The sequence below is a fragment of the Macaca fascicularis genome, chromosome 14 (assembly GCF_037993035.2).
Source record: "Macaca fascicularis isolate 582-1 chromosome 14, T2T-MFA8v1.1".
Lineage (NCBI taxonomy): Eukaryota > Metazoa > Chordata > Mammalia > Primates > Cercopithecidae > Macaca > Macaca fascicularis.
In genome coordinates this window covers 70,664,156-70,686,742 of record NC_088388.1, presented here as the reverse complement: position 1 = coordinate 70,686,742, position 22,587 = coordinate 70,664,156, and the positions used below count along the sequence as shown (strand labels likewise).

At 45.3% G+C, this 22,587-nt stretch overlaps 1 protein-coding gene across 1 annotated transcript in view; it reads left to right on the top strand.

The window, feature by feature from the left end:
- The window catches only part of XNDC1N (XRCC1 N-terminal domain containing 1, N-terminal like), a 42,304-nt gene that overhangs the window by 924 nt on the left and 18,793 nt on the right, over positions 1-22,587 (top strand). The window contains 6 exon segments of the mRNA XM_065529584.1: positions 1,752-1,927; positions 3,819-3,984; positions 8,008-8,149; positions 9,257-9,412; positions 11,096-11,274; positions 22,319-22,401. Coding sequence (XP_065385656.1) covers positions 3,940-3,984; positions 8,008-8,149; positions 9,257-9,412; positions 11,096-11,274; positions 22,319-22,401 — 605 coding nt within the window. The 5' untranslated portion in view covers positions 1,752-1,927; positions 3,819-3,939.

Genomic DNA, 22,587 nt, shown 5'->3' with positions numbered 1-22,587 from the left:
TCTCATGTACTTAAATAAAAATAATTATTTTCATTTTGTGAAACTTAATACGGAGAATGTTATAAACACTGTACACCTATCACCCTAAATTGACTATTGGCCTTATGATTTATTTGCTTACTCATTTTTTAAAAGCTAGGTAATACAATAAAAGTTAAACTTACCTGTTTTTTCTACTCTCAAGCCCATTACCCTCTCATCTTCTCCAGAAGCAACTATTATGGATTAGAATTAGCTTGTGTTCTCCCAATCCATTTTTAAAAATTATACGTAGCCATGACTATACAGTATTGTATTGTGTTTCATTTTGTTTTTTAATCCAAGTGCTTTTTTTTTTCTTTGAGATGGTGTCTTGCTCTGTTACCAAGGCTGGAATGCAGTGGTTCAATCTGGGCTCCCTGCAGCCTCCGCCTCCTGGGTTCAGATGATTCTCGTCTCCCGAGTAACTGGGACTACGGACACACCACCACGCCCGGATAATTTTTGTATTTTTAGTAGACACGGGGTTTCGCCATATTGGCCATGGTCTCGAACTCCTGACCTCAAGTGATCCACCTGCCTCGGCCTCCCAAAGTGCTGGGATTACAGGTGTGAACCACTGTGCCCAACCTGAGTGATACAGGGTCTGGCTCTGTCACCCAGGTGGACTGCAGTGGCGTGATAACTGCTCACTGTAGCCTCCATCTCCCAGGCTCAAGCAATTCTCCCACCTCAGCCTTCTGAGTACCTGGGACTATAGGCATGTGCCACCACACCTGGCTAATATTTTAAATATTTTGTAGAGATCGGGTCCCACTATGTTGCTGGTCTTGAACTCCTGGGTTCAAGCAATCCTCCTGAGCCTCTGCCTCCCAAAGTGATGAGATTACAGGTGTGAGCCACTGTACCCAGCCTTTTAGGTATAATTATTTGTCTTTATTTTATTTTGTTTTATTTTATTTCATTTTTTGAGACAGAATCTCACATTGTCACCCACGCTGGAATGCAGAGGGATGATCTTGGCTCACTGCGACCTTTGCCTCCCAGGTTCAAGCAATTCTCCTGCTTCAGCCTCCCTAGTAGCTGGGATTACAAGGATGTGCCACCACACCCAGCTAATTTTTGTATTTTGAGTAGAAATAGGGTTTCACCGTGTTGGCCAGGCTGGTGTCAAACTCCTGACCTCAAGTGATCCACCCACCTCGACCTCCCAAAACGCTGGGATTACAGGTGTGAGCCACCATGCCCAGCCTAGGTATAATTTTTTAAATATGTTGTGAGGTAGGGATCTACTTTTATTTTTCTTCTCATTGTCAACCAATTTCCTGAGCATCATTTATTACTTTATTGCTTCTGACAGAATCATGATGTTGCTCTGAAGTGTGGGAGATCTTGAACATGACAAAAATCCACATCCTCAAAGAGCTTACTACTTAGTAAGGAGGCACACAGGGTAAACAAGTAATTACCAAAAAATGGCAGCAACAGTTTTTGTAAGGGAAGGAGTTCTCAAAGAACTTAATCTTGTGAGAACTACAAGCAGTTTGATTGTCAGAATTGCCAAACCAAGAGTGTTTATTTATTTATGTATTTATTTATTTTTGAGATAGGGTTTCACTGTCTCCTAGGCTGGAGTGTGATGGTGCGATCTCAGCTCACTGTAACCTCTGCCTCCCAAGCTCAAGCAATCCTCCTGCCTCGGTCTCCTGAGTAGCTTGGGCTCCAGGCACACACCACCACATCTGGCTAATTTTTTTTTTTTTTTTTTGTAGAGATGGGATTTCGCCATGTTGTCCAGGCTGATCTTGAACTCCTGGGCTTAAGATATCCACCGTCCTCAGCTTCTCAATGTGCGGGGATTACAGGCGTGAGCCACCATGCCTGGCCTGAGTGTTCATTGACGATGAGAGATGGTGGAGTTTTTCGCATCAAATCACAAAAATATACTGTGAGTTTCTTCAAAACAGAGGCTATATCTTACTTATTTTTATTATTTTTATATCTCCAAAATCTAGCAGAAAGAAAGAAAGATATTTGTGTGCCCAGTGAGTTCCCATAGTGGGAATAGTGAGCTTTAATTAATCTGAGCCCTAGAGAGGAGACTCAGGACTCATTTTTCATTCTTCTGTCTTTGAAGCCTTAGCCCCATATTGGCTGTGGCCTGTGAGGAGTGCTTGATGTTTGGATGGCATTCACTAAGAGTTTGTTACTGCTATTGTTACAATCTACCCCACTTTGAATCCTTTATGACTGTGAGCCCTTTGGAGCACAATTTTTATGGTCATTCATTCAACAGACATTTGCAAATCAGGAACTATATTCTCCCTTTTACATTGGGTACACAGAAATGAATCAGACATGAAACCTGTCCCCCAAGAGCTTACAATTTGTCAAGGGACAAAGAAGACATATCCCATATAATTGTAATATGAGGCACTCTATTAAAGGCTAAGTGAGGATTGACAGGATGGAGCTGTCACCTTAAGCTGTTTCAGCAGAGGAGAGGTAACATTTGAGCACCAAAGATGCATTAGATTTGGTAAATGGGAAAGAGAAAGAACATTCCAATCATAGGCAATGGCATGAGCAAAATCTTGGAGAAAAGGGAAAAAAACTTTTGGTGGGGAGGGTAAGCAAAAAGACCATTATGGCCAGGCGTATATCAAGAGTCATGGACTCATATTTTCAGGAGCCAGATGGGTAATAAACATGAATAAAATATACAGGGTTAAATATTTGAAGATATTCCACCTAAAGACATTCAGACAACTTTAAAACTCCTCTCAGCAAGGAATTGTTGAAGCAAGGTGATGGATGCATGAGTTCATTATACTAATATGTGTGTTTTTGCATATATTTAAAAATTTACCTAAAATGTTTAGCAAAACACGAAGTACAAATACCCATGTGAACTTTTTTTTTTAGAGTTAGGGTCTCACTCTGTCACCCAGGCTGGAATACAGTGGCACCATCATGGCTCACTGCAGCCTCCAACTCCTGGGCTCAAGTGATCTTCCTGCCTCAGTCTCCTGAGTAGTTAGGAATACAGGCACATGTCACCACACCCAGCTTACCAAGGGTTTTGCATAAATCAGCAAGTCTTTGAAGATGTCTAGTAGAGGAATAACTTCATGAAAAGCTAAATGTAGGAAGATTCATTTTAGGAGAAGAAGAAAAAAAGTTGTGTCATATATTTTGTTGAACATTTGTTGCCTATCCTTACCATGTACTAGGCTCTAGTGATATAAAGGTGTATAATTTAAGGCACAATTCATGCCCTTGAGAGCTCACGTATATACAAATCCGACATTAACATCATAATATATTATTTTGCACTTGCTGCTGTGTTGCCTTCTGGTTGCATTCGAGTTATTTTGTGTTTTTTGGAGCCTCATCAGCTGATCCAAACCTACTCCCTGCCACCACTCCCACCAGGCCCATGTTGGTCATGGACTAACTCGGCCGGGTGCAGTGGCTCACACCTGTAATCCCAACACTTCGGGAGGCCGAGGCTGGTGGATCACGAGGTCAGGAAATCGAGACCATCCTGGCTAACACAGTGAAACTCCGTCTCTACTTAAAATATAAAAAATTAGCCGGGCGTGGTGGCATGTGCCTGTAATCCTGGCTACTTGAGAGGCTGAGGCAGGAGAATGGCATAAACCTGGGAGGCAAAGCTTGCAGTGAGCCAAGATCGCACCACTGCACTCCAGCCTGGGTGACAGAGTGAGACTCTGTCCTAAAAAAGAAAAATAAAGAAAGAAATGAACTGACTGCTGCAAATAACTCCTGTTATCACAGGCACGGCTAGTTTGTTTTTCTTCTGTTCTCTTTTTCAGGAGTGATATGAGGATTCTTGCTTTTCTGGAAGCTAACACATAGTCAGTGCCAAAGTAGTGACAGAAGAAATCTTGGGAGGAAGCATTTTTGCCTTGTACTTGAAACAGCTGCTGGGCCACCATGGCTCCTGTGAAGATCAGCCATGTGGTATCATTTTCTTCTCAGGTATATTAATCAGCAGGCATGATTTGTTTTCTTGATAACTGAAAGGAGTGAAAAAACAGGAATCTTGGCTCCACTTTCAGGAAACTCCCAATCTAACAGAAGAGACATTGTGCGTTCAGAGTCTAAGAGAAGAAACAGCTCTTGCCCTCAGGTTGTTCCCACAGAAGTGCAGGAAGTGCAAAAGAAGTATTCTCAGAAGTTGAAAGTACACAAAGCAGCACCCTCAGGATTCCAGCCAGTTTGAAGGGCGCTGGCAAAGCTGTAAGACCAGAAACTGCACCAGGATCCTCAGAAGGGGAGTTCGATCATTCTATCATTGAGAACAGGGCAGGGCACTTGAGGTAATCCCAGACTTGTGAGGATATCACCACCACCATCAAGTGTGATCTCAGTCTCCTTCCTGAAAGTTCTACAATATCCCAATTAGGGCTAGATTCTAGGCCCTGAGACCAGGCCTGATCTGATGTGGTGATTCTTAGGGACTTCCCACCCTTTCCTCTCCTGTCACTGCTCTATTTACTCCTACTCGCCCTCTTCCTCTTCTGTTATCCTGGTCTTTCTCAAGGGGTGCCATTGGCATTTGGGGCCATAAGTCTGTATTTTGTAGCAATATCTTTTGCATGATGAGATATTTAGCATCCCTGGCCCCCAGGCATCTTAGTCATTGTGACAGTCAAAAACATCCCCACACATTTCAGGAAGATCCTTAGACCAGGCATGGGACTCATGCCTGTAATTCCAGCACTTTGGGAGCGTAGGGCAGGAGGATCTCTTGAGCCCAAGACTTCAAGACCAGCCTGAGCAACACAGGGAGATCCCATTTCCACAAAAAATTAAAAATTAGCCCTGTGTGAGAGCATGTGCCTGTGGACCCGGCTACTCAGGAAGCCATGGTAGGAGAATTACTTGAGCCCAGGAGGTTGAGGCTAATAGTGAGCCATGATTGTGCCACTGCACTCCTGCCTGGGTGACAGAGCAAGACCTTGTATCAAAAAAAAAGAAAAAGAAAAGACCCTTAGAGGATCTTTAGGAACTAATATATTAACCCCTATTCTAAGAAAAATAGTATTACACTTACCCTCCTTACCTGCATGGTCAGGCTAAACAATTTGCTTCATAGACTTTTTATTTTTTTTAGATGGAATCTTGCTCCGTTGCCCAGGCTGGACTGCAGTGGTGTGATCTTGGCTCTTCACAACCTCTGCCTCCTGAGTTCAAGTGATTCTCCTGCCTCAGTCTCCTGAGTAGCTGGGACTATAGGCACATGCCACCATGCCCAGCTAATTTTTGTATTTTTAGTAGAGATAGGGTTTCACTATGTTGGCCAGGCTGGCCTCAAACTCCTGACCTCATGATCTTCCTGCCTTGGCCTCCCAGAGTGCTGAGATTACAGGCGTGAGCCACCACGCCCGACTGCTTCATAGACTCTGAGCCTTATAAAATGCTAGAGAACATTAGCTAGTTTCAAACTTCGTGTTTTCAGCTGTACTCTGTAGAGAGACCCACTTCTGGAAGTTGAAAGGGAGAAGGGGACAAGTATGTCCTTAGTCCTCCCTACCTGTGCTCTAACCAGAGCTCTCCTTTTATTTATCAAAAAAACATGCACATGTGTGTGTGCACACACACACACACACCAGTGTAAGATTTCAGTTAAAAGGGTTTTATTGCTAAAACAGAAAAGGTTGAAAACCATGAGTCTGGTCTCTCTCTTTCACTTATGGATGAACACATTTAGATTACAGGGCTCATACCTGTAATCCCAACACTTTGGGAGGTTGAGGTAGAAGGATAGCTTGAGGCCGGGGTTGGAGACCAACCTGAGCAATGTAACAAGATCCCATCTCTACAAAAAAATTTTAAATAGCCAGGTGCGGTGGCTCACAGCTGTAATCCCAGCACTTTGGGAGGCTGAGGTGAGCAGATTGCTTGAGCCCAGGAGTTCAAGACCAGCCTGGGAAACATGGTGAAGCCCCATCTCTACAAAAAATACAAAAGTTAGTCGGGTGTGGTGGCATGCACCTGTAGCCCACCTCCTCAGGAGACTGAGGTGGGAGGTTCCTAAGCCTGGGAAGTTAAGGCTACAGTGAGCTGCGATTGTGCCACTGCACTGTACCCTGGGCAATGAGCAAGACCCTGTCTCAATTAAAAATACAAATTAACTAGGTGCAGTGGCATACACCTGTAGTCCCAGCTACTCACTTAGGAGGCAGAGGCAGGGGGATCACTCAAGTGATCTTTGCAGGGATTTGAGGCTGCAGCGAGCCATGATTTTATCACTGTACTCCACCCTGGGCAAGACCCTGTCTCTAAAAAAAAAAAAAAAAAAAAAAGAAGAAATTTGTGTGTTTGTTTGTTTGTTTGATATAGGGTCTCACTCTGTCGCCCAGGCTGGAGTACAGTGGCCCAGTCTTGGCTGACTGCAACTTCCGCCTCCCAGGCTCAAGCGATTCTCCTGCCTTGGCCCCCAAGTAGCTGGGATTATAGAAGGAAAGAAATTTAGACCCAGAGAGAGAAAGTAGTTTACTCAAGATCTGTCAACCAAAAAATATCTGACTTTAGGTTAGAACTCATAATTTATATCTCAATATCATTATTATTGATTTTGATTAATCACTTTATATCTAAGCATCAGTTATAAACTTAGAATAAAAATATTTGACTTTCTTATCCCACAGAATAACTATAAAGATAAATAAATGTCCTTGAAAACATCTTGGCTGGGCTCGGTGGCTCACGCCTGTAATCCCAGCACTTTGGGAGGCCGAGGTGGGCAGATCACCTGAGGTCGGGAGTTCGAGACCAGCCTGACCAACATGGAGAAACCCCATCTCTACTAAAAATACAAAATTAGCCAGGGGTGGTGGTACATGCCTGTAATCGCAGCTACTCGGGAGGCTGAAGCGGGAGAATTGCTTGAACCCGGGAGGCAGAGGTTGCAGTGAACAGAGATCACGCCATTGCACTCCAGCCTAGGCAACAAGAGCAAAATTCCATCTCAAAAAAAAAAAAATCTTATAAATGAAATAGCGTATCATGGTGGTTAAGAGCTCTGCTTTTAGGCCGGGCGCGGTGTCTCACACCCGTAATCCCAGCACTTTCGGAGGCCTAGGCGGGCAGATCACAAGGTCAGGAGATTGAGACCATCCTGGCTAACACGTGAAACCTCACCTCTACTAAAAGTACCAAAAAAATTAGCCAGGTGTGGTGGCGGGCGCCTGTAGTCCCAGCTACTGGGGAGACTGAGGCAGGAGAATGGCATGAACCCGGGAGGCGGAGCTTGCAGTGAGCTGAGATCACGCCGCTGCACTCCAGCCTGGGCAACAGAGTGAGACTGTCTCAAAAAAAAAAAAAAAAAGCTCTGCTTTTGGCTGGGCGTGGTGGCTCACACCTATAATCCCAGCACTTTGGGAGGCCGTGGTGGGTGGATCACGAGGTCAGGAGTTCAAGAACAGCCTGGCCAAAATGGTGAAACCTCGTCTCTACTAAAAACACAAAAAATTAGCCAGTCATGGTGGTGAGCACCTGTAATCCCAGCTACTCAGGTGGCTGAGGCAGAGAATTGCTTAAATTCGGGAGGCGGAGGTTGCATTGAGCCGAGATTGTGTCACTGCACTCCAGCCTGGGTGACAGAGTGAGACTCTTGTCTCGGAAAAAAAAAAAAAAGAACTCTGCTTTCAGAAACCTGGGAATTCTGCTTTGCTTGGTTATTGAGCCTATGGCCTTCAGTAAGTTTCTGAACCTCTCAGCTTCAGTACTGATCTGTTAACTTGGAAGTAATAATAGTAACCACCTAAGAATTGTGAAGATTAAAGGAGGTCATCTGGTAAATGAGATAGAGAAGAATGATACCTGTAAACCACTTGGCACATGATAACAGAATTCCTATGGCCTCCCATCTAGTGCCTTGTCTATCATGTTAGGATGACTGGGACGGTTTGGAGTTTTAGGGACACCTCATTTGTGGGCATCCTTTTTCCCTTGGGCTCAGTGAGATTCCTGATTTTCTCCTCCTCTCTTACTTAGGATCCCAGGTATCCTGTAGAGAACTTGCTAAACCCAGATAATCCAAGGAGACCTTGGCTCAGCTGCCCTCAGGACAAGAGTGGGCAACTGAAAGTAGAACTACAGCTGGAGAGGGCAGTGCCCATTGGCTACATTGATGTGGGTGAGTTCTCTGTGGCCTAGGAACCTCTGAGGAAGAACACAGGAATGATAGTCCCCTCTAACTACTCCACTAGCGTGTCTCAGTTCATTCTGGCTGAGCTGCCTTTATGGAATAAGTTTTACCTGGGTGTCAAAGGGAAATGTGGCCCTTGCCCTTGGAGCAGATCTGTGTGGAGAACTCCAAGGGCTCTATTCACGTAGAATACAATGTGAATGGTGCTCCTCAAATTATGCAACATAACTACCATGCTTTGATCTTAGTGGTTTGGGTAAAACCTTAGGACACTGAGGTAATTGTAAATCCCAGCCAGGCACAATGGCTCATGCCTGTAATCCCAACACTTTGGGAGGCCAAGGCGGGAGGATCCCTTGAACCCAGGAGTTTGAGATCAGCCTGGGCAACATGGCAAAATGCCGTCTCTACTAAAAGTTCAAAAATTAGCCAGGTGTGATCGTGCACACCTGTAGTCCCAGTTACATGAGAAGCTGAGGTAGAAGGATCATCTGAGCCCAGGAGGTTGAGGCTGCAGTGAGCTGTGATAATGCCACTGCACTCCAGCCTGGGCAACAGTGAGACCCTGTCTCACAAAAAATAAAAATAAATCACAACAAATAGAACCTGCATACACCTGTAAATATCAGTGTCAGGAGGATGCTGGAGAGATGAACTGTGCAAGGATAATCCAAGAAGGCTGAATAGGAGTTTATGGATTGAGAAGATTGACCTTAGAATTCTCTGGAATCTGGAACTGTCAAGTCCACTGGTCTGTTTCGTCAGGACAGAGAGATGTCAGGCTCCCTAGCAAGGAATTAAAAGAGACAGAATTTAGCGCTCTCTACCAGGGCCAGAGGACAGAGAAGCAACAAGTCTCTTTAATCAGGGGAAGGGTTCTGGCTGGAAGGAACATGGTGAATGTGTGACATTGGTATTTAGTGGACTGGAGTCTCATTCCACTCCAGTTACTGGCTCCCTGTGGGACTCCACATATCGATAAACCTTTCTGGCTTTCAACTAGCTGTGAAGTAGAGAAGTGACCTCCTTCCACCCTATTCCTTTGTCTTCAGATGTCTCATCCCTCTTAACCTTCTCTCAACCTTTTGTCCCCAGGTAACTGTGGCTGTGCATTCCTGCAAATTGATGTGGGCCGTTCTTCCTGGCCCCTGGACAGACCTTTCGTCACCCTGCTCCCTGCAACCATGCTAATGTCTCTAACTGATTCAAAGCAGGGGAAGAACCGCTCTGGGGTCCGCATGTTTAAAGATGGTAAAGAGGGCAAAAGCAGAAAAGATGGGGGTGGTCTTTATGAGAAACAGAGATGCAGTACTAAAGAGGGCTGTGAGTGCTATTAGGTGTAGACTGTGAGAGGGAGCCTGTGCAGGGGCTTAGTTATATCTGTTGGGGGCAAAGGGTGGTTAAGGAGTGGTGTGCTTGTGTGTGAGATCTGTGTGCTGAGGATGCATGCTAGCTGGAGAGATGGAGATTTATGAACTATTTATATTTATACATAACTTGTGGTTCGGTAGGACCCAATATATAGAACACACACACTTGTTGATTATTTTTGTGGCCGGATGCGGTGGCTCACGCCTGTAATCCCAGCACTTTGGGAGATTGGGGCGGGTGGATCATCTGAGGTCAGGAGTTCGAGACCAGCCTGGCCAACATGGTGAAATCCCATCTCTACTAAAAATACAAAAATTAGCCGGGCATGGTGGTAAGCGCCTGTAATCCCAGCTATTGAGGAGGCTGAGGCAGAAGAATTGCTTGAACCTGGGAGGCAAAGGTTGCAGTGAGCCGAGATTGTGCCATTGCACTCCAGCCTGGGCGAAAAGAATGAAACTCTGTCTCAAAAAATAATAACAATAATAAGTTTTTGTGGGTATAAGTGTGGATGTAGGATAGATGTTTTTTGTTTTGTTTTGTTTTGTTTTGTTTTTTTGAGACGGAGTCTCGCTGTGTCGCCCAGGCTGGAGTGCAGTGGCGTGATCTCGGCTCACTGCAAGCTCCGCCTTCCGGGTTCACGCCATTCTCCTGCCTCAGCCTCCCAAGTAGCTGGGACTACAGGCGCCCACCACCACGCCTGGCTTTTTTTTTGTATTTTTAGTAAGACGGGGTTTCACCCTGTTAGCCAGGATGGTCTCGATCTCCTGACCTTGTGATCTGCCCACCTCAGCCTCCCAGAGTGCTGGGATTACAGGTGTGAGCCACCGCGCCCGGCGGATAGATGTTTATGTAAGTGATAGAAGGCTACATAGTGGTTATATAGTATATAATGTTTACTGAATTCTGTTTATACAAATCTCTGTTCACTAGGCACCACAGAAAAAACATAAGATCTGATTCCTAGCCTCTAGGAATGTACAGTCTCATAAGGATTTGTCTGTTTTTAAGTTGGAAGTATTTGTAATGTTGTAAAGGAAGAGTGACATTGGAGGGGCATATGATTTGGAGGAAGTGAAGTACTGACTGGACAGTGTTAGGAACTAAAGATGTGGAGGGTTTTTGATATCGGAATGTGATACTGTGAGCATGTAGAGCACGTGGTGGTGTGAGGGAGGTTGAAGTCTTATGATCCAGGAAGGGTTGATATATATCTCAGGTAATCCACTGGGCCCTTACTCTGCAGGTAACTTCTTAAAATGAGATATTGATGAGGTCCCTGGAGAAGGAATAGAATTCATGCTGAGAATGGTGTGGAACTGTGACAGAGAAATGATGACGAGAAGGCAAGGGACTGGATATGAGAATGCCCTGACTGGCCTGCTTGGCATTACCATACCCTGAGCACCTGAGCCTAAGGGGACATTTACTGATGACCTCCTTCTTCCTTTTGTTGGAGGTTACTCTCTATAGCTCCTTTCCTTAGTATTAGACCTTTTCGTCCTCTTTTTCTCCCATTTATGCGTTTCCATTCCCCACTTATTTTCTTTCTCTTTTTCCCTTGAGTTGATTTCCTGGCTCCAGCCTCAGGAGAGTTATGGGATCGACTTCGCCTGACCTGCTCCCAACCCTTCACGCGTCATCAGTCCTTTGGCCTGGCCTTTCTACGGGTGCGTTCTTCTCTGGACTCCTTAGATGACTCTGTGTTGGGTCCCTCAGCCCTTGTGAGCTCTGTGCTGAACAAGGTATGTATGATGGTGGAGTGAGGATTTAATGTTTGCCCTTCCTTTGCAGGTTTCTGGTTAAGAAGCTGGTGCTTGTTTGAGGCATAGACACACCCACACATACACACACACACACACAAATACAAGTATCAGTGGGCTTGATACCCTTTCTTACAGGTAAGAGTGAACTCCTCTCTCTCACACGAGGAATAAGGAAATGAGTGAGCCTTGGATACAGTATACACAAAACTTTTGGACCATTTGCTCTTTAGCCATAAATAAATTATTCTTGGATCCAAACTTAACTTCGTACTTTATTTCTAAGTTATTGGGTGACTGTAACTTTTATCAGACTTTTCCTTTGAGCACTGTAAGTCCCAAAGCTCCTGTGTAGTTTCTCTGTCATTATTCCCTTAAACAAAGTTATATCTTTACATGTGTGTTCTGCAGTTTCATTTGTTCCCCTGCTTTTCTCCCTGTACAACACAATATAGGCATACCTTGAAGATGTTCCAGATTTGGTTCCAGATCATGACAATAAAGCAAGTCACACACATTTTTTGGTTTTTCAGTGTATATAAGCCAACAATTATCTGAACCTTCAGCGAGTCTCACACTGTTGCCCAGGCTGGAGTGCAATGGTGCGATCTCGGCTCACTGCAAGCTCCACCTCCTGGGTTCATGCTACTCTCCTACCTCAGCCTCCCGAATGGCTGGGACTACAGGTGCCTGCCACCATGCCCGGCTAATTTTTTGTATTTTTAGTAGAGACAAGGTTTCACCATGTTAACCAGGATGGTTTTGATCTCCTGACCTCGTGATCCGCCTGCCTCGGCCTCCCAAAGTGCTGGGATTATACACGTGAGCCACCGCGCCCGGCCAGCGAGTCGTAATCTTTTTGCTAGTGGAGAATCTTGCCTCAGTGTTGATAGCTGCTGACAGATCAGGGTGGTTATTGCTGAAGGTTGGGCTGGCCATGGCAATTTTGTAAAATAAGACCGTTAAGTTTGCCACATCAATCTACTCTTCCTTTCATGAAAGAGTTCTCTGTAGCATGTGATACTGTTTGATAGCATTTTAACCACAGTACAACTTCTTTCAAAATTTGAGTCAATTCTCCCGAATCCAGCCACTGCTTTATCAACTAAGTTTATGTCATAGTCTAAATCTTTTTTTATCATTTCAATAATGTTCACAGCATCTTCACCAGGAGTAGATTTCATCTCAAGAAACCACTTTGCTCATCTATAAGAAGCAACTCCTCATCTGTTCAGGTTTTATCTTGAGATTGCAGTAATTCTGTCGCATCCTCATGTTCCATTTCTATTTCTAGTTCTCTTACTATTTCTTTTTTTTTTTTTTCTGAGACAAAGTCTCGCTCTGTTACCCAGGGCTGGAGTGCAATGGCATGATCTCGGCTCACTGCAACCTCTGCCTCCCGGATTCAAGCAATTCTCCCACCTCGGCCTCCAGAGTAGCTGGGATTACAGTCACACAGCACCACGCCTGGCTAATTTTTTGTATTTTAGTAGAGATGGGTTTCACCATGTTGACCAGGCTAGTCTCAAACTCCTGGCCTCAAGTGATCCACCCGCCTCAGCCACCCAAAGTTCTGGGATTACAGGCGTGAGCCACCACGCCCGGCCTGCTTCTCATACTATTTTGTGTCGCATTTGCAGTTACTTCCTCCCTTGAAGTCTTGAAAGCCCACAAGAGGGTTGGAATCAACTTCTTCCAAACTCATGTTAATGTTGATATTTTGACCTCCTCCCATGAATCACCAGTATTCTTAATGGCATCCAAGATGGTGAATTATTTCCAGGAGGTTTTCATTTGCTTTCCTAGATCCATTAGAGGAATCACTATCTATATGACAGCTATAGCCTTACAGAATATATTTCTTAAATAGCAATGCTTGAAAGTTGAATTACTTCTTGATCTGTGGGCTGCAAAATGGATGTTATGTTAGTAGGCATGAAAACAACATTAAGGCCGGGCGCAGTGGCTCAAGCCTGTAATCCCAGCACTTTGGGAGGCCGAGACGGGCGGATCACGAGGTCAGGAGATCGAGACCATCCTGGCTAACACAGTGAAACCCCGTCTCTACTAAAAAATACAAAAAACTAGCTGGGCGAGTTGGCGGGCGCCTGTAGTCCCAGCTACTCGGGAGGCTGAGGCAGGAGAATGGCATGAACCCGGGAGGCGGAGCTTGCAGTGAGCTGAGATCGCGCCACTGCACTCCAGCCTGGGCCACAGACCGAGACTCCGTCTCAAAAAAAAAAAAAAAAAAAAAGAAAACAACATTAAGCTCCTTGTTCATCTCCATCAGAGCTCTTGGCTTAGATGCATTACCAGTGAGCAGAAATGTTTTGAAAAGGAATCTTTCGTTCTGAGTACTAGATTTCAACAGTGGGTTTAAAATATTCAGGAAACCATGCTGTAAACCGATGTACTGTCATCTAGGCTTTGTTGTTCCATTGATTCAGCATAATTCTTTTTTTTTTTTTTTTTTTTTTTTTTTGAGACGGAGTCTCGCTCTGTAGCCCAGGCTAGAGTGCAGTGGCCAGATCTCAGCTCACTGCAAGCTCCGCCTCCCGGGTTCACGCCATTCTCCGGCCTCAGCCTCCCGAGTAGCTGGGACTACAGGCGCCCACCACCTCGCCCGGCTAGTTTTTTGTATTTCTTAGTAGAGACGGGGTTTCACCGTGTTAGCCAGGATGGTCTCGATCTCCTGACCTCGTGATCCACCCGTCTCGGCCTCCCAAAGTGCTGGGATTACAGGCTTGAGCCACCGCGCCCGGCCATTTTCAGCATAATTCTTAAGGGCCCTAGGATTTTTAGAATGGTAAATGAGCATTGGCTTCAACTTAAAGTCACCAGCTGCATTAGCCCTAAAGAGAGAGTTAGCTTGTCCTTTGAAGCCAGGCATTGACTTCTCTTCTCTGGCTATGAAAGTCCTAGGTGGCATCTTTTTTTTTTTTTTTTTTTCTTTTGAGACTGAGTCTTGCTCTGTGGCCCAGGCTGGAGTGCAGTGGTGCAATCTCGGCTCACCACAACCTCCACCTCCCAGGTTCAAGCAATTCTCCTGCCTCAGCCTCCCGAGTAGCTGGGACTATAGGCGCACACCACCACACCTGGCTAATTTTTGTATTAGTAGTAGAGATGGAGTTTCACCATATTGGCCAGGCTGGTCTCGAACTCCTGACCTTGTAATCCACCCGCCTCAGACTTCCAAAGTGCTGGGATTACAGGCATGAGCCACCACGCCTGCCCGGCATCTTCTTTCAATAGAAGACAGTTTCATCTACATTGAAAACCTGTTGTTTAGTGTAGCCACCTTCATCAGTGATCTTAGCTAGATCTTCTGGCCAACTTGCTATAGCTTGTCCATCAGCACTTGCTGCTTCGTCTTGCATTTTAATGTTAAGGAGATGGATTTTTCTTCCTTAAACTTCATGAACCAATCTCTGCTAGCTTCAGACTTCTCTTCTGCAGCTTCTTCACCTCTCTCAGCCTTCATAGAATTGAAGAGGGTTAGGGCCTTGCTCTGGATTAGGCTTGGGATAAGTGTATATCATGGCTGATTTGATCTATCCATACTGTTAAAACTTTATCCATGTCAGCAATAAGGCTGTTTTGCTTTCTTATCATACATGTTTTCACTAGAGTAGCACTTTTAATTTTCTTCAAGAATTTTTTCAGCTGGATGTGGTGGCTCACGCCTGTAATCCTAGCACTGTGTAAGACCAAAGCAGGCAGATCCCTTGAGCTCAGGAGTTCAAGACCAGCTTGGGCAACATGGCAAAACCCTGTCTCTACATAAAATACAAAAATTGACCGGGCCCAGTGGCTCATGCCTATAATCCTAGCACTTTGGGAGGCCGAGGCAGGTGGATTGCCTGAGCTCTGGAGTTCAAGACCAGTTTGGGCAATACGGTGAAATCACGTCTCTACTAAAATACAAAAAATTAGCCGAGTGTGGCGGCGTGCACCTGTTGTCCCGGCTACTTGGGAGGCTGAGGCAGGAGAATTGCTTGAACCCGGGAGGCAGAGGTTGCAGTGAGCCAAGATCGTGCCGCTGCACTCCAGCTTGTGCAACAGAGCGAGACTCCGTCTAAAAAAAAAAAAAATTATCTGGGCATGGTGGCACATGCCTGTAGTCCCAGCTACTTGGGAAGCCAAGGTGGGAGGATCACTTGAGCCTGGGAGGCAGAGGTTGCAGTGAGGTGAGATTGCACCACTGTACTCCAGCCTGGGTGACAGTGAGACCCTGTCTCAAAAAAAAGAATTTTTTCTTTGCATTTACCACTTGGCTAACTGTTTGCCACAGGAGGCCTAGCTTTCAGCCTACCTTAGCCTTTGCTATTCCTTTCTTACTAAAGCAGTCATCTCATCCCTCTTATCCTTCTCTCGTGGCTGTGCTTTCCTGCAGATTGATGTGGGCCGTTCTTCCTGGCCCCTGGACAGACCTTTCATCACCCTGCTCCCTGCAACCACAAAGTGAGAGACATGCCACTCTTCACTTCATTTGAATAGTTAGAGGCCATTTTAGGATTATTAAATGGTCTAATTTTGATGCTGTTGTATCTCAGGGAGTTGGGAAGCCTAAAGAGGGAGAGAGACAGGGGAATGACCAGTCAGTGGAGCACACATACAATGTTTATCAATTAAGTTTGCCATCGTAGGCTAGGCACAGTGTCTCATACCTGTAAGGCTGAGATGGGAGAATCATTTGAGGTCAGGTGTCTCTGAAAAAAAAAAGACCTTGTCTCTTAAAAAAAAAAAAAAAAAGAAACAGGCATGGTGGCACACATCTGTAGTCCCAGCTACTTGAGACTGAAGCAGGAAGATCACCTGAAACCAGGAGTTTGAGGCTGCAGTGAGCTATGATTAGTGCAGCTGCATTCCTGCCTGGGTGACAGAGCGATACCCTGTCTCAAAACCAAAAAAAAGTTTACCATCTTACGTGAGCACAATTCGTGGCACCCCCAAAACAGTTACAATAGTAACATTAAAGATCACTGATCACAGATCACTGTAACAAATGTAGTAATAATGAGAAGGTTTGAAATGTGAGAAATACCGAAATGTGAGAATTACCAAAATGTGACGCAGCAACAGGAAGTGAGCACATACTGTTAGCAAAACGGTGCTGATAGACTTGCAGCGTTGTCACAAACCTGCCTTTTTTTTTAAGCACACAGTATCTATGAAGCACAATAAAATGAAGTACGCCTGTACTCCTAAGATATATGGATTTCTAGCCCTGAGGTTATATCAATTTACTTCGATTTGCTCAACCAGGCTTCTAGTTTTTTTCTTAAGCCTATTCTGACTCCTCTTGCTTTGTTGTTACACTTGTTTATCTTTCTAAGCCAGTACCCTCCATCATATTTCATTCATAAAAAATGAGTGTTTTATCATACAAAGCTAGAGTCATGGAATTTTAGAGATCATCCAACCCCCACCATCTCATTTTCCATCTCAGATAGGAAAACTTCTATATGTTCAGAGTCCTACAGTGAGTCAGAACAGCATAAGGACTAGGTCTCCTGTCCCTACACTCTGCCTACACTACACACTCTGCCTCTTGTGCACACAAGAAACTTTCTTAGAAGTTTCAAACCTTTCACAACCAAAAGAATCCCAGTTCACATGAGCGAACTTCACAAGAGTCAATCCTTTTTTTTTTTTTTTTTTTTTTTTTTGAGACAGAGTCTCGCTCTGTCGCCCAGGCTGGAGTGCAATGGCCAGATCTCAGCTCACTGCAAGCTCCGCCTCCCAGGTTTACGCCATTCTCCTGCCTCAGCCTCCCAAGTAGCTGGGACTACAGGCGCCCGCCACCTCGCCCGGCTAGTTTTTTGTATTTTTAGTAGAGACGGGGTTTCACCATGTTAGCCAGGATGGTCTCGATCTCCTGACCTTGTGATCCACCCGTCTCGGCCTCCCAAAGTGCTGGGATTACAGGCTTGAGCCACCGCGCCCGGCTGAGTCAATCCTTTTGAGGTTCCTGAGAAAAAGAAGAGGCAGCACTGGGAAGAGAAAATGAAGTTAGAGCAGAAAGAACAAGAGTAGATCCTTTTGTCGTGCAGTTTTAGGAGAGATCCAGAGAGCTAAGACAAAGTCAAATTTGGTCTTAGACTACTCTTCCATTGTGGAAAGGGCTAAAAAATGTAAAAGGACCGACAGTGGCAGTTCAGTGTGCCCTACCAGGTTCCACTGCTGCAGTGCTAAGAGCTGACATGAGTGGAGCTCGATCTCTGTGATCCTGCCTAGTCAATAAAATGAAGCTCCATGAGATTAGGAACCTGTCTGTCTCGTTCTGTAATGCATTCCTGGCACCTAGAACATTGCCCAGAGCAAAGTAGCCTTTTAGTGTAAATGTTCATTATATAAGTGACCTTTTAAAGGGGAGTTGTAGATAGAGTCACCATAAAACTTATCATCCAAACCAGGACACTTGAAGGGCAAAGGAGAATGCTATTAATAATTACACTAAGTCCAGGCACAGTGGCTCATGCCTTTAATTCTAGCACTTGCGGAGACCAAAGTGGGAGGATCATTTGAGCCCAGAAATTCAGGACCAGCCTGGGCAACATAGCAAGATGCTGTCTCCACAAAAAAAGTATTTATTTATTTATTTATTTTTTTTTTTTTTTTTTTTTTTTTTTTTTTTTTTTTTTGAGACGGAGTCTCGCTCTGTAGCCCAGGCTAGAGTGCAGTGGCCGGATCTCAGCTCACTGCAAGCTCCGCCTCCCGGGTTCACGCCATTCTCCGGCCTCAGCCTCCCGAGTAGCTGGGACTACAGGCGCCCGCCACCTCGCCCGGCTAGTTTTTTGTATTTCTTAGTAGAGACGGGGTTTCACCGTGTTAGCCAGGATGGTCTCGATCTCCTGACCTCGTGATCCACCCGTCTCGGCCCCCCAAAGTGCTGGGATTACAGGCTTGAGCCACCGTGCCCGGCCTATTTTTATTTTTTTATATTTTTGAGACGGAGTCTCACTCTGTCACCCAGGCTGGAGTGCAGTGGTGCGATCTTGGCTCACTGCAAGCTCCTTCTCCCAGGTTCATGCCATTCTCCTGCCTCACCCTCCCCAGCAGCTGGGACTATAGGCACATGCCACTACGCCCAGATAATTTTTTGTACTTTTAGTAGAGACGGGGTTTCACCGTGTTAGCCAAGATGGTCTCCATCCCCTGACTGTGTGATCTGCCCACTTCAGTCTCCCAAAGTACTGGGATTACAGGTGGGATTACAGGAGTGCAGTGGCGTGATCACTCACTACAACCTCCACCTCCTGGGTTCAAACAATCCTCCCGCCTCAACCTCCCAGTAGCTGGAACTACAAGTGCATACTACCAGGCCCAAATAATTTTTTTTTTTTTTAAAGACAAAGTCGGGGAGGGCACAGTGGCTCAAGCCTGTAATCCCAGCACTTTGGGAGGCCGAGACAGGCGGATCACGAGGTCAGGAGATCGAGACCATCCTGGCTAACTTGGTGAAACCGCATCTCCACTAAAGATACAAAAAATTAGCCGGGTGCGGTGGCGGGCACCTGTAGTCCCAGCTACACAGGAGGCTGAGGCAAGAGAATGGCGTGAACCCGGGAGGCGGAGCTTGCAGTGAGCGGAGATTGCGCCACTGCACTCCAGCCTGAGCAACAGAGCGAGACTCCGTCTCAAAAAAAAAAAAAAAAGACAAAGTCTCGCTCTGTCGCCCGGGCTGGAGCACAGTGGCATGATCTCGGCTCACTGCAACCTTCCACCTCTATTTTTTATAGAGACCAAGGTCTCACTATGTTGCCCAGGCTGGTCTCAAACTCCTGAGCTCAAGCAGTCCTCTTGTCTCAGCCTCCCACTGTGCTGGGATTACAGGCGTGTACCATCACACCCAGCCTCTACAAAAAATTTAAAAATTAGGTGCAGTGACTCATGCCTGTAATCCCAACACTTTGGGAGGCCAAGGCGAATGGATCGCTTGAGCCCTGGAGTTTGAGACCAGACTGTGCAACATAGCAAAACCCCATCTCTACAAAAAATAACAAATTAGGCATGGTGGTGTACGCCTGTAGTCCCAGCTACTCAGGAGGCTGAAGTGGTAGGATCACTTGAGCCTGGGAGTTCAAGGCTTCAGTGAGCTGTGATTGTTCCATTGCACTCCAGCCTAGGCAACAGAGCTAGACCCTGTCTGAAGAAAAAAATAAATAAAAATTAGCCAGGCATGGTGGCCCATGCCTGTCGTCCTAGATACTTAGGAGGCTGATGTAGGAGGATCACTTGAGCCCAGGAGATCAAGGTTGCAGTGAGCCATAATCATACCACTACATTCCAGCCTGAGTGACAGAGTGAGGCCCTGTCTCAAAACATAATAATAATAATTATCATTATTATTTTTATACGGAGACAACAGATACAAGGTAGGACTGTTCCAGGCAAACCAGTACCTATGTTCACCCCAGTTTTAGGATAAACAAAAGTTTCTCAGGGTTCTTTTCCATTTTGGCCATCTACATTACCCTGCACTTCTAGGACCATGGTGGGATGGGGGTCAAAGGGAGTCAGCAACTGCAGAGCCTTGTCAGAAGGGTATTGAACATCAGCAGCAGGGTGAAACATACATGCAGGTACTTTGTGAAACTGTAGCGAAGGAATGACCTGAAACATTTCAGCAAGAGACAGATGGTACGTGTAAGCTGGGATTACAGATTGATGGCACTCAGTTTTATAATTTAGGATGCCTAAAACGTCATAGACTTTTTTCCTAATGAATCATTTTAATTGGTATGTTATAGTGAAAGCAAAACATAGGGCTTTTAACTCTGTGAAACGGGGTTATCATGATCACCAGTTTTCTCGTAAGAAAAGCACAGAGAAATTTAGTGGGGTGACCCAGGTCACACTGCCAAATAAGTCTTGAAGTGGATTTGAACCCAGGCCACTTGATTCCGACTAATCTTTGCTCAGAAGCTAATAATTAATCATTTTATAATAATTAATTTCCTGATAATCTCACTTAGAGTTAAGGTTAAAATAAACTATCTCTACACACCTATCTAGTTACCCTTTCTAGTAGCATTCACTGTAACATTCATGAGACAAGGTAAAGAAAAAATGAAAACCCTGGAAAATTAAAGAAAAAATTTCAGGATTATTGCTAGGTCCAAGAAAAGATTGTAATGGTAATTAGAAAATATTAAAGAGTTAATGAGAATGAAAATACTACTCAACCTTGTAGAATGAAGCCAAAGCCATGCTTTACAAGAAAGACATTTACCTTTAAAATAACCTGTGATAGAAGAATCAGAGTTGAAAATTAAAGACAAAAATTTTTTTACGGTAAGGGAAAAAGGAAATTTATATAAATAAAAAAGGAAAAAGGAATTAGGAGGCCGGGAGCAGTGGCTCACACTTGTAATCCCAGCACTTTTGGAGGCCAAGGCAGGCAGATGACTTGAGGCCAGGAGTTCAAGGCCATCCTGGCCAACATGGCAAAACCCTGTTTCTACTAAAAATACAAAAATTAGCTGGCTGTGGTGGTGCACGCCTGTAATCCTAGCTACTCAGGAGGCTGAGGCACAAGAATCACTTGAACCTGAGAGGCGGAGGTTGTAGTGAGCTGAGATCATGCCACTGCACGCCATCCTAGATGGCAGAGTATGACTGTCTCAAAAAAGAAAAAATAATTAGGGGCCAGGTGCAATGGCACGTGCCTGTAATCTCAGTGGTTTGGGAGGCCGAGGAGGGACGATCGCTTGAGCCCAAGAGTTTGAGACCAGCCTGTGCAACATAGTGAGACCTTGTCTCTACAAAAAAATTTTTTTAATTAGCTGGGCATGGTGGTGTGAGCCTGTGGTCCCAGCTGCTCAAGAGGCTGAGGTGAGAGGATTGCTTGAGCCCCAGAGTTCAAGGCTACAGTGAGCCATGATCCTGCCACTGCATCCCAGCCTGGGTAGAGCAAGACCCAATTTTTTTTTCTTCTTTTTATTTGAGACAGGGTCTCACTCTTGTCACCTTGCTGGAGTGCAGTGGTGCAGTCACAGCTCACTGCAGCCTTGGCTTCTGAAGCCCAAGAAGTCCTCCCACCTCAGCACCTCAGCCTCCCAAGTAGCTAGGACCACAGACATGTACCACCATGCCTGGCTAATTTTTTTATTTTTTTATAGACAGGGTCTTACTATGTTGCTCAGGCTGGTCTGAAACTCCTGGGCTCTAGCAGTCCTCCCACCTTGGCCTCCTAAAGTGCTGAGATTACAGCCACGAATCACTGTACCGAGGCTGAGATCCCATCTCTTTTTTAAAAAGTAGGGGTATAATCACAAATAAATTGAATTTTGACAAAGAATTAAGAAACCAGCATACTACGATATAAATAAAATCTCTATGCAGAAATTATTGGCCGGGTGCGGTGGCTCAAGCCTGTAATCCCAGCACTTTGGGAGGCCGAGGCGGGCGGATCACAAGGTCAGGAGATCGAGACCACAGTGAAACCCCATCTCTACTAAAAATACAAAAAATTAGCCGGGCGCGGTGGCGGGCGCCTGTAGTCCCAGCTACTCAGGAGGCTGAGGCAGGAGAATGGCGGGAACCCGGGAGGCGGAGCTTGCAGTGAGCCGAGATCGTGCCACTGCACTCCAGCCTGGGCAACAGCGTGAGACTCCGTCTCAAAAAAAAAAAAAAAAAAGAAAAGAAATTATTTGGGAGATTATTGCACATAGACATTTCTGGAGCAAGGAGGTTATAAAATGCCTGTGATAGGTATGGTGGCTAATGCTAGAGACATATCTATATGCATACATACACACACATCTCTTTATAGATGGCTAGAAATTGTGGCTTAAAATTGGTAGGTTTTTAGTTGCAAGTTAACAAAATTGTTCACAAAATAAATCATACTAAAAACTAAACAATATTATTTGATAATATTTAGAAGGAAATAATGAAATAAACGTCCCCAAAAAGTTCAGTCATTTGAGTAGTTTGACAGTTTGAGTAGGCCCTGGCACTAGGTAGCAGTGTCCCCTGGTGGTGAATCTTGGTATTTCATATCTCAATTTTTTTTCCTCAGGGTTCTGATGCTCAGGAGTCTGGTCCTAGCCCCTGGCTAGCTAATCCTTCCATCCGGAGGACATTCTTCCCACATCCCCATACGTATGTACTTGACAGAGTGGAAGTCTCCCAGCCACCTCTCAGGTCTTTCTCCTGGAAAAGAAATGCTATAGGCCGGGCGCGGTGGCTCAAGCCTGTAATCCCAGCACTTTGGGAGGCCGAGACGGGCGGATCACGAGGTCAGGAGATCGAGACCGTCCTGGCTAACACGGTGAAACCCCGTCTCTA